Source organism: Macrobrachium nipponense, chromosome 5 (assembly GCF_015104395.2).
Source record: "Macrobrachium nipponense isolate FS-2020 chromosome 5, ASM1510439v2, whole genome shotgun sequence".
In the NCBI taxonomy this organism is placed as follows: domain Eukaryota; kingdom Metazoa; phylum Arthropoda; class Malacostraca; order Decapoda; family Palaemonidae; genus Macrobrachium; species Macrobrachium nipponense.
The window spans coordinates 79,934,651-79,950,561 of NC_061107.1; the positions used below are offsets into that span (position 1 = coordinate 79,934,651).

The following is a 15,911-nucleotide window of genomic DNA, read 5'->3' on the forward strand; positions in this document are numbered from 1 at the left end:
AAGTGACTTATTAAGGGAGCTACTGCTCGGACATCATGTACATGTCGAATTGATTACGGTTAGCATATCTAAAATTATAGAATTGTTATTTTAATCACTTAAATGAGACTGTTCCACCATCTCTTGAATGAATAAAGGACCTGAAGTTTTATTTGAAGTTCTGTCTAAAATTGATCTCAAGTTCTGACTGGGCATAGGGATAGATCCTGTGGAAGTGGGGCAATCTTCTAGGAGCCCCACCTACTCTGAGGATCCTCATTTTTAGCCAAGAATTCGATCTGGAGATACTGGAACTTCTCTGGATGGAAGAAAATCAATATGATTTTGTTCCAGCTAGCACAAGTTCTCGGAATCGATGAAATTATGAATCTGTTAATGTGGAACCAAACTGGAGAAGCTCCTTGAAGCAGATTTGGTCGTGATAATAACCCTAGCTGGTAGGCTCTTTCTAAACGGGTACTAAGGAACGTAACAGCCAGGTTCATATTCATCATCATAACTATTGGGTCTTTTTAGGAAAAAGGCTAGCTTGTTACTGTAGAATCGTACTGCTTAGAAAAGGGAGTCGTAGGAACTAGGGGAGAGATTAGTCAGGACTGTCAAATCTCGTGACAATTGCTGAACGTTTCCGCATGGTTGCGGACCTCCCCGTAGACTTCCGTTGTCTGATTCTAAGAACAAGGTGTTAATAGGATCCATATTGGCATCTTCTTGTGCCGTGAAATTCATGAATTCCATAAAGTTAGGACCCTCCAAATCCTTGAGGAAGCGTCCGCAGTGTTATGCTAATCATGCCAGTCTGGGGTTGTGGGTCCGTCTGAGGTGGAGTCCCAATTCCCCTAGTTACGGGTCACAATTGCTCTTGAGTCCGTTGGGGGTTAACAGCCCAATCCGTCCTTAGAAGGATGGGAGTTAGCCTAGAACTTGCCTTAGTAGATTTATTGGAGGGAAAAATTAAATCCCCTGCCAGATGTTCCAACCTATCTGGTATCCGTGGCCTGGGCCATGGTGTCCAGATTGAGGGCACATGAAATATTGTAATTTGTGGTTGGATTCTGTGGCAATAATTCTACTAGGAGATCTGGATTCTGTTGGCTGATCCATCTAAATGACCTGTTGTCTAAGGACTATTCCGACTGTAGCGGAGTTGTCCTTGACAGTGCATCTGCCACTAAGTTCTTGCTCCTGCCAAGTGAGTTGCTGACAGATGCCACTGTTTCTTGTTGTCAATGAAAAGATTGTTATCATGACCCGATTATATGTGGCTAGGCTGAAAGCTGCTCTCTGAGGAGAGTTACTAAGAATAGAATACTGTCATGGCTTCCAAACACTGTTATGTATTGGGGGTAGTCTCCCAAAACGTTTAACGAAGCATCTATATGGACCACTAAACTTGGCGGAGGGAACCATACCGGTGATGATTTTGTCAGATTCTTGACTTCTGTCCATGGATGGAGTCTCTGTAAAATGTGCGGGATGCGGGAACTCTGTCTCGCAATTCCCTGTTCGCTCTACTCCGCCAAACCCGGAATATAGTCTTCCGTTGGCATTTAGTAGAGTCCCTGTTACTGACGCGAATTGGAGTGAACCTAGAACTCTTCCTGGTTCCTCCGGGATGCTTGTCTGCCTGAGGAACTGTCTCGCAGCCTTGCTATTTCCTTTCTTTTTTCCCCGGTTGGATCGAAAGTTGTGTGATTTGAGGTCCCATTGTTTACTAAACACTGAAACCGTGGTGTCGGAGTGTGTAGGGATTCCTTGTGATTTGGAATCCTAGGAATTCCAGAAATTATCAATTATGGTTGCCTTGAGACATTCCTTGACGTTTATAGTTCAGATGAGCCAGTCGTCTGGGAGATTACTAGGCTCATCCCTTGGGTTCTCAGTTATTGCACTACTGTTTCCACTATCTTGTAAATATTCTGGGCGCTCTGATAAGCCCAAATAGCCTTACTTGAAGGCGTAAGCCTGTTGCCTAGTCTGAAGCCTAGAAAAAGGCGAAAGCCTAGGAAAAGGCGGAAGTGACTTGCTACCGGAACGGAATAGTAAGTATCTATAAGATTACTTATAGGTATTGTGACGGCCCCATGGGGAGGTAAGGTCCGTACCTGCGAAAACAGTTAGCATATGGAACTTGTCGTATTGAATAATGAGTTTCAATGAGACAAGTCTAATATTACCCTTTGTTCGATTGAATCTTCATGGAATCGCTGGAGAAGCGTCCCTGAAATTCTAAATATTTGCACCTGTAATTACTTTCTTCTGCAGAAAGTCTTAGGTGTCCTTTATCTCATCCGGTATTTGGATGTTGATAAATTTCGGTTGATGGAGAAGGGCCCTTCTCCCTATTCCACACCGACCTCTTGATACTATGCTGTTCGACCAAGTGCTGATTCCTAGCGGTTTTTGAATAAGCACCGCTTTCCTGCTACCTGAGGAGTCTCACTGGTTCGTCCAAAGTCAGTTGCGCCGGCTTCCTGTGAAGTCTGTTCCTTGCCGGAAGTTCTTCCGCCAGCTCTACGGAAAGTTGCTCTGGCTCGGCTACCTCTTGTGAACCTGTTGTATCCGTGACATACACCTGGTTCTTATCGGAGGTCTTATGGCCATGGAAGAGGTAAAGAAGCCGAGCTTTGGTGCTGCTGAGAGGGCTGTTTCTACAGCAACACAGACTGTTGTGGCTGACCATTTGAGGTGGATGGTTGACCTAGCTGGCCTACTGGAACAGCTTGTATCAATGTTTGAGGTTATGTTGTCTAGGAAGACTAGAACCCCTTTGCTCCCTTCATGCCCGTGGGCTGTGTTCCTGAGGATTCATATCTCCTCTTGGGGATCAAGCCCCAGCGAACTCGCAAGCTCTGGTTGACCTTAGCTGCTTCGCCCGAGATTCAGTTCACTACGGTCTCAAGGAACAAGTTTGCTCCCCAGACCTAAGCTTTGATGAGTCTATTAGGTTCATGGTGAATAGACGCATCGGCCAAGACGTGCTTTCTGCAGTTCTTCTTGGCTATTGCAAGGTCATATACATCGCACCGTAAGGTGTGAAGCAATGACTTGTCCGGATCTTGAACCATGGTTCGTCCGTATAGACCGAGGATGTCATTTCCGCTATAGTGGCGGAATTGATAGACCTAGTCAAGCGACTTCTGGCTTCATACTTCGCCTTTACCAGTGCTTCTGGGAGTCTGGGTAAAAGCTTGCTGAAGAGCGTCGTAGCACAATTTTAGTTCAATATGCCTACGAAGAATGTCGCCGGGGCGTCTAACCCGCACTCTATTCCTCCCAGAGAGACCACGGATGGTAAATCCGTCTCTCTGATATAATGTATAGATTTGTCCATTGCTGTTGCCTGAAGTGTAATCTCTACTACTTTAAGAGGTACACGGAATGGACGTGTCGTCTAGCACCACAAAAATCGTGAAGGGATTATTGTGGCGTGTCAGTTTGGTATTTGTGCATTCCCAATCTGCCAGGGTTTGAACCCAGGTTGATTGAGCTTGGTCTCTGGGGAAGATGACCATTTCCTTAGGCGTTTTGTCTTCACAGATCAGTGCGTTCTCGGTCAGACGTCCATAGCCTAAACAAGGGAATTGGAGACCCGGTGAAAGGAACTCGAAGTCCTCTGTTGGCTGGGTTCCCTTCCCCATCCTCAATCGTCAGCATGCCCTCTGAGAAGAGAGCATGCGCTGGTAGCCACCAAGGATTATTTATTTGAAGGGACACAATTGGATGTGCCTGGTACTGCCCGGAGTAGTGTGGCTTTCCGGGTTTGGGGGCTCCTTACTTCGAGGTCTCCTAGATCTTCAGTCCTTCTACTAACGACTGAATAGGCTGACCTGACGTTTACATGTTCGAGAACAACTGAGTTGTGATGTTATTTAGAATTGGGCTGAGTCAGGTTATCCCATCTCCTGCCTCAGCAAGCTGGAAAACATGTTGGGTTAAACCCAGGATCCTAGGATCTGGGTTTAGATACCTTTGTCTTCGATGCCTGCCTGTGTGTGGCAGATTTTGTTGTGTTCGTCACCAGTTTGGTGGCTGATGACGAACTAGAACGACTTTCCCAAATAGCCTTCAGTTTGTAATGTTTAGTAAGGGACTTGTAATAGACCTATGAGTGACTATTTCAGCTTACCTTAGGGATTACCGACCCCGGCTTATCCATCAAAGTCATAGGTCTCTTGGTAAACTCTAAAATGAAGAAGAAGAATGAGACGGGCTAAAAGGTAGTCCTTTTGCCCGTTTACCAAGTGCTTCTTATAGCCTACCTTCGTCCTGGGTATTGGCCTTCATTGGTTCATGGTCCAGGTTGATTGCTGTGACCTCTCCAACGACTTCTTATTCTAACCCACTAGATCCTCTGCCAGCACGGCCTGTTAATCTTTGTGGATCTTGGCAATGATCGGGGCTGCCAAATCTACTGGTACCGTTGCTGAGACTTCCGCATTTGGGTAGATAAGGGAACTTCTGAAAGAGATAGTTACTTTTAAAAAGTATCCTCTTTTAAAAGTATTCTAAACATTGATAATTATCTCAATATCTCTCCAATTATTTACAATATCTCATTCAGTGAACTAATCATTCAATGAATTGGTACTTACCGTCTCGGTAGTGAAGTCCCAAAAGCAGATTGTAACAGACTTCACTCACAACTGGTTGCCAGACCGACAAGTTGTTCATTGGACCGCACAGCCTGTGTGAGTGCGGCATACTTCCTGTCTGCCCTGCTGCTGCAGGGTTGCAGTGCAGGTTGTCTTCTGACAGCGTACCATCTGTAATTACAAAATGATACATAAGTACCTTTGTATGGACTCGCCGGATATGTATCTGGTGGAGTATGTAATATTAGAATCGATACCAGAGTATCACTACATGTAGGTCCGCTAGAGATCACTCCGGTGGGACCTGCATTCTGTATTGTCGTCGCCGTAATAAATTGCGGCGGCATGCATTATGTAAGGTATTCATATTATCCTCTCCCGCCAGCTCCGACCCCCACTATGCATTCACCTCATAGTCTTGTAATAATATATATATATATATATATATATATATATATATATATATATATATATATATATATATATATATATATATATATATATCATATATATATATATATTATATATATATACGTTATATATATATATATATATATATATATATATATATATATATATATATATATATATATATATATATATATATATATATAATACATATATATATATATATATATATATATATTTATATACTATATATACGTATATATATATATATATATATATATATATATATATATATATATATATATATATATATATATTATATATATATATTAAGCTTAAAAGCAACGAAACCGGGGAAAGTTAGTCTTGGCCCGAATCCGTCGGCATCGGAGAGGTTTTCTTAGTAACTAAGAATGCCTCTGCTAGCTCCTGGCCACCGCCACCGGGGTGGGGTGCCAAGGTAAAATGAAAGCGGGGGAGAGAGGCTAGGTAAGGATAAACAAATGCCTCGATTCTAGGTTACCTGCCCGGGTCGACTACCCGGCGTAGTACACCGATCGAAAACATAAAGCATACGTATTTTAAAACAATTAAAATAAAATAACTAAATAAATTTTGAACCGGAGCACAGAATCTATGCTCCTTCCTGTCCCAGTTCTCTTTCAACACTATCTCTCTATCTCCCGGGTCTAGCTAAGGAATCGAAACAGGGGAATAGGTAAAACCTAGGCCTGAATCCGATTGTAAGGGAGATTGTGTTGTTATATGCATAACTGAACGATCTCCGCTGTATCCCGGGCCCGCCGAGATGGAAGGATAGATAATGTATGGAGGACTGAGGATAGGAAAGGCAAAATTCCCCTTCTGGTCCCAGTTCCCTTTCAATGCTATCTCTCTATCCCCCGGGTCCAGCTTAGGGATCGAAACAGGGGAATAGGTAAAACCTAGGCCTGAATCTGATCGTAAAGGAATCGTGTTTGTTATATGCATAACTAATGATGTCTGCTGGATCCCAAATCTGCCGAGGTGGGCAGATAGAGAACGAAGGGAACTGGGGATAGGAAAGGCGAGAAGAGAGTACGTGGCTAATACCATCCTAACGAGCCAGGGAATTACCCGGGCTCGTCTGGGTAGGTACCATCGTACTACCTTACTACGTAAGGCGAGGAGTACCCCTTCCGACTATAATCACTCCCCCTCACCCCCTCTGCAAGAGGGGATAGGACTCGGATGGCTACCTGAAGTAACGCTAGCGAGTTATGTCATCCCGTCAAGGTAAAAGGGGGGAGGGAGGGCGTCTAGAGGGAGGCTCACACGCGATCAATTGGACACTACGACCAGCCAGGTGGAACAGCTCGCAGTCAGAAGTGGATCCAATCGATCACAGGGGCTGACGATCTATAGACCGACTGCCCACTGAATACAATAATTAAGTGATAATAAACGCTATATAATAGCCCTGGTGCGAGAGGGGATAAGGATAAAGAGGAAAAGTACATAATTCTGTTTAAAGAGCTAAAGAGCGGCTGGCTTAACTTTCTCTCGATCGGAACGATCTGGTCAGGACAGCCAGGGTGGCTCTGAGCGGTTAGCCTAACCTTCCCAAGACGTGATTTCAATCACGATCTGGCGAGGAAGGCCAGGGAGGCTCATGGAACAGAATAAGGTCCCTAAGGGCCTTACACCCCTCCCTCAGGGATTCCCTGGTAAGGTGAAGGAGGTATCCTCCTTGAGCAGACCAAGGGAAAGAGGGGAGGGGGGGAGGGAGATAGGCTGAACTCCCGATCTGACGAATCGAAGGGGAAGGGGAGAAGCCTCTCCAGATGGAAGGAATACCCATCTGACCTACTTCCCAAACCAAGGAGGAATCTCCCTGGTTTGTGTAAATAGGTCCGAATCATCCTCGCGCCAGGATATCTATTATAAAACTTCAGGATATCTACAAATTTTACTAAATCTTGAGTGAGTGCAAAATCAATAACAACACGACTATAATTAGTATAGGTGACCAATTGGAAGTCGTCATAAAGATACGGGTAGCGATGTATGTAATGGCTGACTCGGGAGTGGTGCAAGCTAGGCTCCGTTTATGTAACATACAACTAAAACGTACTTATGATTAATTTCGCTACCTTTACAAACATAAATTGATAATTGCAGTACTCAACTTAGATATAGAAGATTCCTGGCGTTTATAGCATCTCATTGTATTCCAAAATAATGTCGTTACAGTCAAAGACACTAGCGTACACGACAGTGCTATTTAAAGGAATGGCTATCGAGGCGCTAGTAGTAGCGGTAGTGGGCGGTAGATGGCGCTGGTATGGCGCCTAGTTTGAAAAGGAAATTGACAAAGGAAGAGACTAAATGGCAGAAGACCTCTGGTAGTGGTTTCACTCGCCCCCAGATACCATACCGACACCTTAAATAAAGGTGAGCGAGCCAGAATATTCTGGCATTACCATATAGCTTTTTTCTCTGGTATTTATAGCAATATTTATACCTTAGAAATGTGTGCTAAAGGAACATTTCACGGAGCGACACAGGTTTAGCCCAGAAAAAGCAATTATCCCCTCTCTATCTCCTCTCATATAACAGAACATGTTGTGGATGTGACTAGTAATAATGTAGTAAGCTAATTACAGTACTCCAACTGATGATAACTTCAGAACAGTAAATTATCTTGCGAGATAATTTTCATTACCCAAAAATAGAAATATCTTGAACCAGAAAAGATAACATAAGAAAAAATAGGAAAAAAAAAGTCAAGATCAGTTGTCATTTATTTTATAAGCCAGAAAATTTTTATCAGTTGATACTGATATGACTATAATTAAGGTGAATTTTCATATGTTAGGAAAGGTAGGAATTTATGCATAAACTACAAAGTTAATGCTCCACAATGCAAAGATGTTGCTTGGGGATTATATTTCATAACAGAAAATTAAAGGTGATCAGTATTCTTTCCTTCTTCAGGTATCAAACTTGATGGAATCTGAGACCCCAACTTCCAGTTCGAGTGGGAAAACGCCCATACGACCAAAGTCACCAACACATCCTGCCTCACCTTTAAGGTTGTTTTTCTAATACTTTTTTTTTTTTATAACACTTAGAGCTTCAAGCTCCATATGTTGGGCTGGCAATATACTTGACTCTATAATTTAGTTGAGAAAAATTGTAAGTATTTCTTCATTTTAATTTTACTTTCTAGATCACCACTGAGGTCCCCATCTATGCCTCGCAAATCACTTCGTTCACCAAGGGTCACTCCGGAGAAGACAGTTAAATTAAGTCGATCAGAATCAGAAACAAAACACCTTAAAGAAAGGATATCTAACTTGGACAGAGTTTTGACAACATTAGAAGCTCAGGTATGTCATAAAAACTTTAGTTATATTTATGGTAAAATATTAACGTAAATCATTGCGAATAATCTTTTTAGTGACATTTTGTTTTGCCAAACCACTTAACTTGGTATTATCTATGTAAAGTATCCAGACAACTTTGTCTGTGACTCTTAATCTACTGTAGGAGGGTAATGCATTCTGTTCTTGCAACACTAAAATCACAGAATAATTTTTACCGAGCTTGGCACTAACCACTTGAGCAAGGGTTTACCAGCATTACTGGTACCAGTGAAAATTCACATATCAGTAAGGCTGACAGCATCACCACTTTTTGTCTGTGCAAGGTGTTAAAGACTCAACAACACTGGCCATGTTGTGTCTGCAGCATCAAGACAGTTATGTAGCAGATTTCATATTAAATTTTGGTTTTATAATTCAACTGATGATCCAATCGTACTTACAAAAGAAAAAACAAAAATACAAAATAAATTTTCCTGTCACACTGATTCGCCCAAGAATTAATGAAATCTGGCAAGTTGAGGTGCCATTGTACATCCCAAAGATACAAAATTGCTTTAAAAATCCATGCTTTTGCTCTGAAGCCCTTGCGTAATTGAATTTGTATGCATGTGGTAGTACGCATAGTATTTGTATTGTTAAAGTACCTATTCGTTATTCGGATTATCTTAAATTTTGAACAACCCATTAAATTAGTGAGTAACATCTTGTAGACTGCTTATTCAGTAGATAATGAAATTTATTTTACTGCAGATAAGTGAGTGTGTTGCTTGGGCGGGATCAGTGGAGTGTGTGTGTTCATGTGGTGCTCCGGGCATTTCCTCTCTACAGCAGCGCTTAAATAATGCCATCAGGATAGCTCAGCTTCGACATACTCACGTGGATCAAGCTAATGTAACTAAATTACGCCCATTAGTATTACGTTTACAGGACATGCTCAGGGAAAAACTGGCTGAATTAACCAACCGCAGAGATCATCTTAAGGTATGTCTCATGAAGACTACTCTAGACCTGGTATTATCTCTAAAGCTACTGGATTGCTTGCAGTTACAAAAATTAATACAGTTAGTGTGTAGATTGGGGAAAGATGCATAGGCTTAATATTGAGAATTTCATTATATATTTCAAGTAGCCAAACGCAAATTGTGTATGTAAAGTTTTAGACGCTGATCTTAAAATTCTATGGACTTTTTAATTTTTGAGAGGCTTATGTATGTTATTAAAACAAATTATTCATACAGATTTTTTTTTATAATCTTCTATTATTAAAATGTTAACAATTTATCTTGAATATCTGCAACTGTAAGATTTCCTTTATATGTTTCAGGCTTCTGGAAAATGGACTCGTGATATGCAACTGAAGTTGTTTGCTGAACGCCTTGCTTATGAAACTTTGGTTCTCAGTCAGATAGCTCAAGTGGTTCAAGCTGCTCAACGTCCACATATGTATGAAGTCTCTATTAAGCTTCAGGAACTGATTGAGGCTCACAGAAAGTTATCATTCTTAGAAAAGAAATTAACTAATCCAGATTTTGATATGGAAACAATGGCACCTTTAGATTTTTATACTAGTTTACTAGCAGAAAAATTAGTTGTGCAAGGAGAAGTAGCAAGTAGTATCAGTCCTTCAAATGCTTCTGTTCGCAGCTCACTTACTGGAGCTTCTAATCTCAATGAAACTTGCAGAGATCTTCAAACTCGGTTATTGGAAAGGGAGCGCTCATTAGCTAACTTATTAACTCAGTACAAAGAAGGGAAACTTCATGAAGTGGCTGTAGTCATGGCTCGAGAAACTGTCACAGGTGCTGGGCCACCTCATGATGACTCTGTGTTATTAGAGGAAGTAAGAATGAGGGAGGTTTGGACGATGGCTCAAGATTTAGTTGGACAGGAATTGGTCAACACTGAGGCTGCACAGTCATTAATGAGACTAGGACATCTACTAACTCCAAATAGCTCTTCACCCTCTCCTTCAACCCATCCTACAGCAGCTACTGTTGAAAAGTGGCATACAGCAGCAGAGGAGTCCCTTCGGCTGGAAATGGAAGAAGCTGTGTTTACTTTAAGTAATAAATATGAAGGTGTTCTTGCTCAGTATAGAGCAGGTGATACAGGTGTAATCAATTCTGTTAGTGCTAATATGGAAACTGTTCTTTCAGAATTTGCATCTGTTGTAGCTCAGAAAGCTGTAATTGATGGCCAGTTGGCAATAGTTCAGGGAGATGGAGAGTCCACAACTTCAACATCTGAACCTCTTACCATAATTGAAGAGACCCGTGATACAGTTGGTTCTGCTAGTGATGTGGTAGCCAGTGAAGCACATCTCCTCATGTTCCTTGGTGGATGTGACTCTTCCATGGAAAGTCTAATACAGCCAGGACTAGATCAGGCTGAATTCACCTTTATGTACAATAAGGCACTTGCACAGGGAAACAGTGAGCTTACAAAACTTTTGCAAGCTGCTGCTGGGCAGGCTAAGGCTGATGTTAGTTCCATAATTTCCCACTTAAAGGAAGGTGACAGTGAATCACCTCATAGTCTAAGTCAGTCTCCATTAAAGATGCCACCCTCACCAAAAGCCAAAAGAAAAAGTGAAAGCTCTCGAAGATCTAGGAGAGCTTCAGACATAACAGGAATGGCAGATGGTTGTCAACAGTGTGAAGAACTGCGACAAGAAGTGGCCAAGTTAAAGAGAAATTTGGACTCAAAACGTATGAAGGAACGGGAGGCTGAATGTAAACAGTGCATCGAGTATATGAACAACTTGAAGGTAATGCCATTATTGATTTATAAAAGGAAATTCAGTAGTTTTCATATATGATTAAAGTATCCTGTTCTTACACAAATATAAACCATGTATTTTACATAGGCTTTTAATTCCATGATACTTTTAATGATACACCACCCTAACTATGAAATATAGATGAAATGGGGCAAATTACTGTGCTGTATGGCAGAGTGGGTAGGTATGATGCTCTGTTTGTTTTTATGAGGACAGATTATGTTATGAGCCTACTCTGCTTACAATCTGCTTCATTTATAATTCTTTCTGGGTTCTAATTTGTTAATATCCCTAGTGTTTCTGTTTCACTGACATCTCTTGTGTACTGTCCTTGCTTTTTTCATGTTTTTATTGAGACCTACCTTGTATCAACCACTCCATACAGTTTTTCTCCCCTATTGGCACATTGTGTGATGGCTTGAACTTTAGTTATATATGACTTGCCTACCAATATTGTCTTTTCCCTCCCATTGTTGTCAAGTATGGTAAAAAAAAGTAGACATTTTTTGTTTTTTGATAATAAAAAACTATTGATTTTACTTAGTCCCCCAACCTTTCTGCTTTCCGTGGAAATGAAGTTACGTTAAAAAATACAATATACTTTTTATTTTGCAGATGAGTTTTTCTCATCTTACGGTCACTTATCATGCTGGACAATCTATGAGAGATGCTAGATCCCACCAATGCCTTGCTTAAACAATTCTTGTTTTTTACAAGTTTCCAGCTGGCAGCAGATTTATCCTAATTTTAAGACCAGAGGTTTGTTAGCTATGAAAAATACAAATTAATTTCAAATGTAATTTTTTTCAGAATTTCACTAAAGAAAGTTTATGAAATTTAGATTTTTTATCATCATATTTTATGAACCTCTCTCATAACCTAATATTTATGTGCAGGCATTAGAGCAAGATCACAGGATTGCGTTATCAGCTTTACAAGCCCAGCATGATGAGGAAGTTTCAAGATTACGAGAACAGGCCCGGCACGAACCACCAACACGCGATAGTGATGATGAACTTACAGAACTCAAGAGAAGATTGTGTCTTTTAGAAGAGGGTTATGAAACGCAGATTACTTCTCTGAAACAGCAATATGAAGATGCCCTGGGAAGTCAACCCGATATGTGTGAAGAGAAAGTTCGTCAGAGATATCAGAAGGAAATAGAACATTTGAGAGTAAGTTTAGATCACGGGTCATTTGCTCCTCAATTTTTTATTATATTTTTTTATACCAGTCTTACAATACAGTTATTTTGTATTGGCTTGTTCAGTGACTAAAGATGAAATTTATCAACATGTAATAAAATAATTATGGCAAAAATATTTATACATTTCAGAAACCTCATAAAAATATTCTATGAAATATCAGTTTTTATCCATACAATGTTAGCTATTGACACAGTTGACCATTTGGAATTTGCTTGTTTTCAAAAGTCCAAATATGTTTTGTTATTAAATGAATTCTTTAAATGTTTTTACCAGGGGCTTTGTGAAAAAGGGTTAAGTGCTATGGAGAACTCTCATAAACGTATGCTGGCAGAATTAGAAGAAAAGCATAGGCGAGAAATGGCTGCTCTTCAGGCCGAAAAAGAGCAAGCTTTAGCTGAAGAAACTCAGGCAACCTTAGCGGCTCTTGATGCGATGAGGAAAGCCCATGAGGCTGAAGTGCAAAGAGAAATTGGAAAATTTAAAGAAGAATTCATTAGAAAGATGCAGTCTGGTCATGACATTGGTGCGATTCACAAGGAACACGAGGCAGAAATGGAAGATATAAGGCATGAAATCCTATCACTTTCTCAGAAATATTCCATAAAATGTCTTGAATCAGCTGCATTAGAAGAAAAAGTGGAGGCCCTGAATAAACAACTTACTGATGCCAGTAAGCAGGTGTTTGATTTGGAAGCCCGTAATAAGCAACTTAAAGCCCACTTGTCTGCTCAGGTTTCTCAGTTGCAGGTAATGTAAATCTTTTTTCCATTAAGTCACTTGTGATTACCCTTAGACAATTTCATTTGCAAATGTAGTTGTTCGGCAGTTCCTTTTTATGGGGTGCTCTAGTTATTTTCTCATAAATAAGTACTACTTATACTTTAAAACATGACTTGTTGAAGAACCTTACTACGTACTATACATAAAGTGAAATCCATTAAAGGGATTGATGAAGTGGGATAAACATGCTAGTTATGACATTAGCTTTCAGTTAAAAGTTTTTGCAATTACTTTCTTACACTCAGTTTGTAGAAGCAAGTCAGTTATTCAATTGGTGAAGGATATTTAAATTTCACCAAAGCTCCTAATCAACTTCAATATCTCAAGTAGCTAACATGCAAATTATTGTTTTTCTATGATTAAGGTACCTTTTAAATTTGTGCAGAATCATTATAAATACATACATACATGTTGACCATCACTAATCCGGCATCCTTGGGACCTGTAGGGTGTCAGATTAGTGATTTTGCTGGATTACATACTGGTGAGTTAGAATACACTTAACCAACTTTAACCACCTTGTCCTACCTTTAAAATACCCTGCAAATCAGTACAAGTTGGTTGAAGGAAAAAAAATTTAGTATAAAGTGAAATTTTAATTAATTGCAGGCAAAATGAATAGTATAGGTAATTGTGTTGACTTACACAAGAAAGTTCATTACATGTCTTGAGGTGAAGGACTTTCAAGATTCTTATCTTGTTCATCTTGGTTTTTTTTTAATATATATATATTTTATGCCATTCTTATTTATATTTTTATTTTATTTTCTTATTTTTTTATTTTTACAACCCCAAAATATTACTTTTTTTTTTTTTCCAAAAGCTGGAGTTGTCACTGTGGTCAGTATGAACATTAGGTTAAGCAGTTGAAAAATGTAGTTACCTTTACTTGTAAATAATCATATATGTAATTTCTCTTGTTCACTTGCATATTTGTGTCAGGTGGCACATTTTTCATTCCTTATAGAGTTCGGTAAAGAAACTAAAGATGTCAAGGAGAGGAAGAGAGACTATCTGTGATGGAATTGCCACACAGTCCCCTGTGGTACTAAAGTAAAAGGGAGAAAGAACCAGTGTAAGGAAATATTATCAGCAGGCAGTGCAATGGGGAGGGGGTTGAGTGAGCAGTTTTTTTAGATTTTTGAACTGTAAAGAGAGTTCTCACTTTACCTCAAAGATACTGTTTGGGAATCAAAGGAATTATCAAGGAAATCTAAGAAGGGATGAAGGTCAATAGAAGAAAAGATATGCTAATAGGATGCTTTCAAATCACAATTATTAGTGAGGTTTGCAGAATACTATTATAAAAAATAAAAAGAAATACTGTTACCTCTCTGGATGACATCATCACTGCTGCAGTAATGTAGAAATCAAAAGAAAATTTCCACGTAATATATTCACAAACACAATGCAGGGATCCTTTCTGAAATCTTCAGTAACCTAGGTATACTAAAGATCTTGCTCACAATAATAAGAGAATGAATAGCCCTCTCTGACCTCACATATTTTCTTATGTGTTGGGAGAGTAGAACTACAGCAGCAGCTATGTATTCTATACGTTCTTCCAGTGGGGTTATCACCATTATGGCAATCAGTCTTTCATCAGTCTGAATTTTCTAAATGGTATTTGATATCATTTTAGTCATTCTTTGTATCTTAAAATCACTACAGTTGCTTGTAAATTTGTAGTCATTCACAAAATAATACTTATTTTATAAAATATTTCATTCATATTCAAAAGGATGATTCTGGAAAGGATACCACCACCCAGTTTCGCTTGCTTGAAAGCGAGTTAGTGTTGCGGAATGAAGAGATTGCCAGACTCAGTCAGAAGTTGCAACAGGCTCAGTCGGTAAGTATGACCTTTTATTCTCTATGGCTAGCAAATGTGGCAGTGCCTGTTCCATACCAATACCAAGATAAAGAGATTTTAAAAATTATTTAATATTTAATATAACTCGTATTGATTTAGACCAGAAAATGATTTCTGCTGTAAGATTAAAATTCATCTTTTCCGTTGTAAAATTTAATTTGATTTAATATACATTACATATCTATTTTGAAAGTGTAATCAGGGATAGGAAAAATTCCCAAATTTAGTGAATTAATTGTCTTGATAATTTTGTTATTTCATGTCACAAAGCTGATATGTAGTTTGTCAGTGTGTCTGTGGGCTGTGTTATTCTATATATCATGGGCTCATGGTTCTCATAGTATTTGATAATTCCATTGGGAAAAGACTGAATTAATTTTTATCATCTCTTTATTTTTTAAATAATTCAGTCATTGCCACTTTTCTGCTAATTTGTATTACTTACTGCCTCAAATGGAATAGAAATGTAGTCTGAGTACAGTGACATATGTCTCTCAACCTGTCCTTAGATCATTGTTTTTCATGTCTGAAATATTAGTATTTGTCTGTGCTTTATAATGCACCTACTAGAAGCCCTTTGGCACCCTCTAAAATTATCATTTTTATGTTATGCAGATTAATGGAATGACATGTAGTCTTGTCTTGTAGTATGCCAGTCACTAGCATAGACATACATGTATCATTTGTGTGTGCTTACATTCTTTATACAATTTTTCATCCCAATTTTTTAGCAGATAAAATATCATAGTCAGTGTTTGCATGCTTTTCTAAACATCAAATTCACTTTGAGAGTATGTGTATGCATGTGTGCATATTCGTTAATTCCTCAACAATGGTAAATGTTGCCATAAGAAGATAGAAGTAGGGTGGTTTAGACCTAGTGAGTTGACCCATGTTGCT

At 39.3% G+C, this 15,911-nt stretch overlaps 1 protein-coding gene across 31 annotated transcripts in view; it reads left to right on the plus strand.

Moving 5' to 3' along the window:
* The window catches only part of LOC135215453 (protein outspread-like), a 375,595-nt gene that overhangs the window by 335,521 nt on the left and 24,163 nt on the right, over positions 1 to 15,911 (plus strand). For 30 of the 31 annotated variants that reach the window (XM_064250134.1, XM_064250136.1, XM_064250141.1 and 27 more), the window contains 7 exons: positions 7,980 to 8,077; positions 8,215 to 8,374; positions 9,122 to 9,352; positions 9,696 to 11,138; positions 12,047 to 12,325; positions 12,632 to 13,105; positions 14,880 to 14,990. In XM_064250134.1, coding sequence (XP_064106204.1) covers positions 7,980 to 8,077; positions 8,215 to 8,374; positions 9,122 to 9,352; positions 9,696 to 11,138; positions 12,047 to 12,325; positions 12,632 to 13,105; positions 14,880 to 14,990 — 2,796 coding nt within the window. The remainder of the gene's footprint in view (positions 1 to 7,979; positions 8,078 to 8,214; positions 8,375 to 9,121; positions 9,353 to 9,695; positions 11,139 to 12,046; positions 12,326 to 12,631; positions 13,106 to 14,879; positions 14,991 to 15,911) is intronic. The other variant, XM_064250152.1, reaches the window with a different exon arrangement.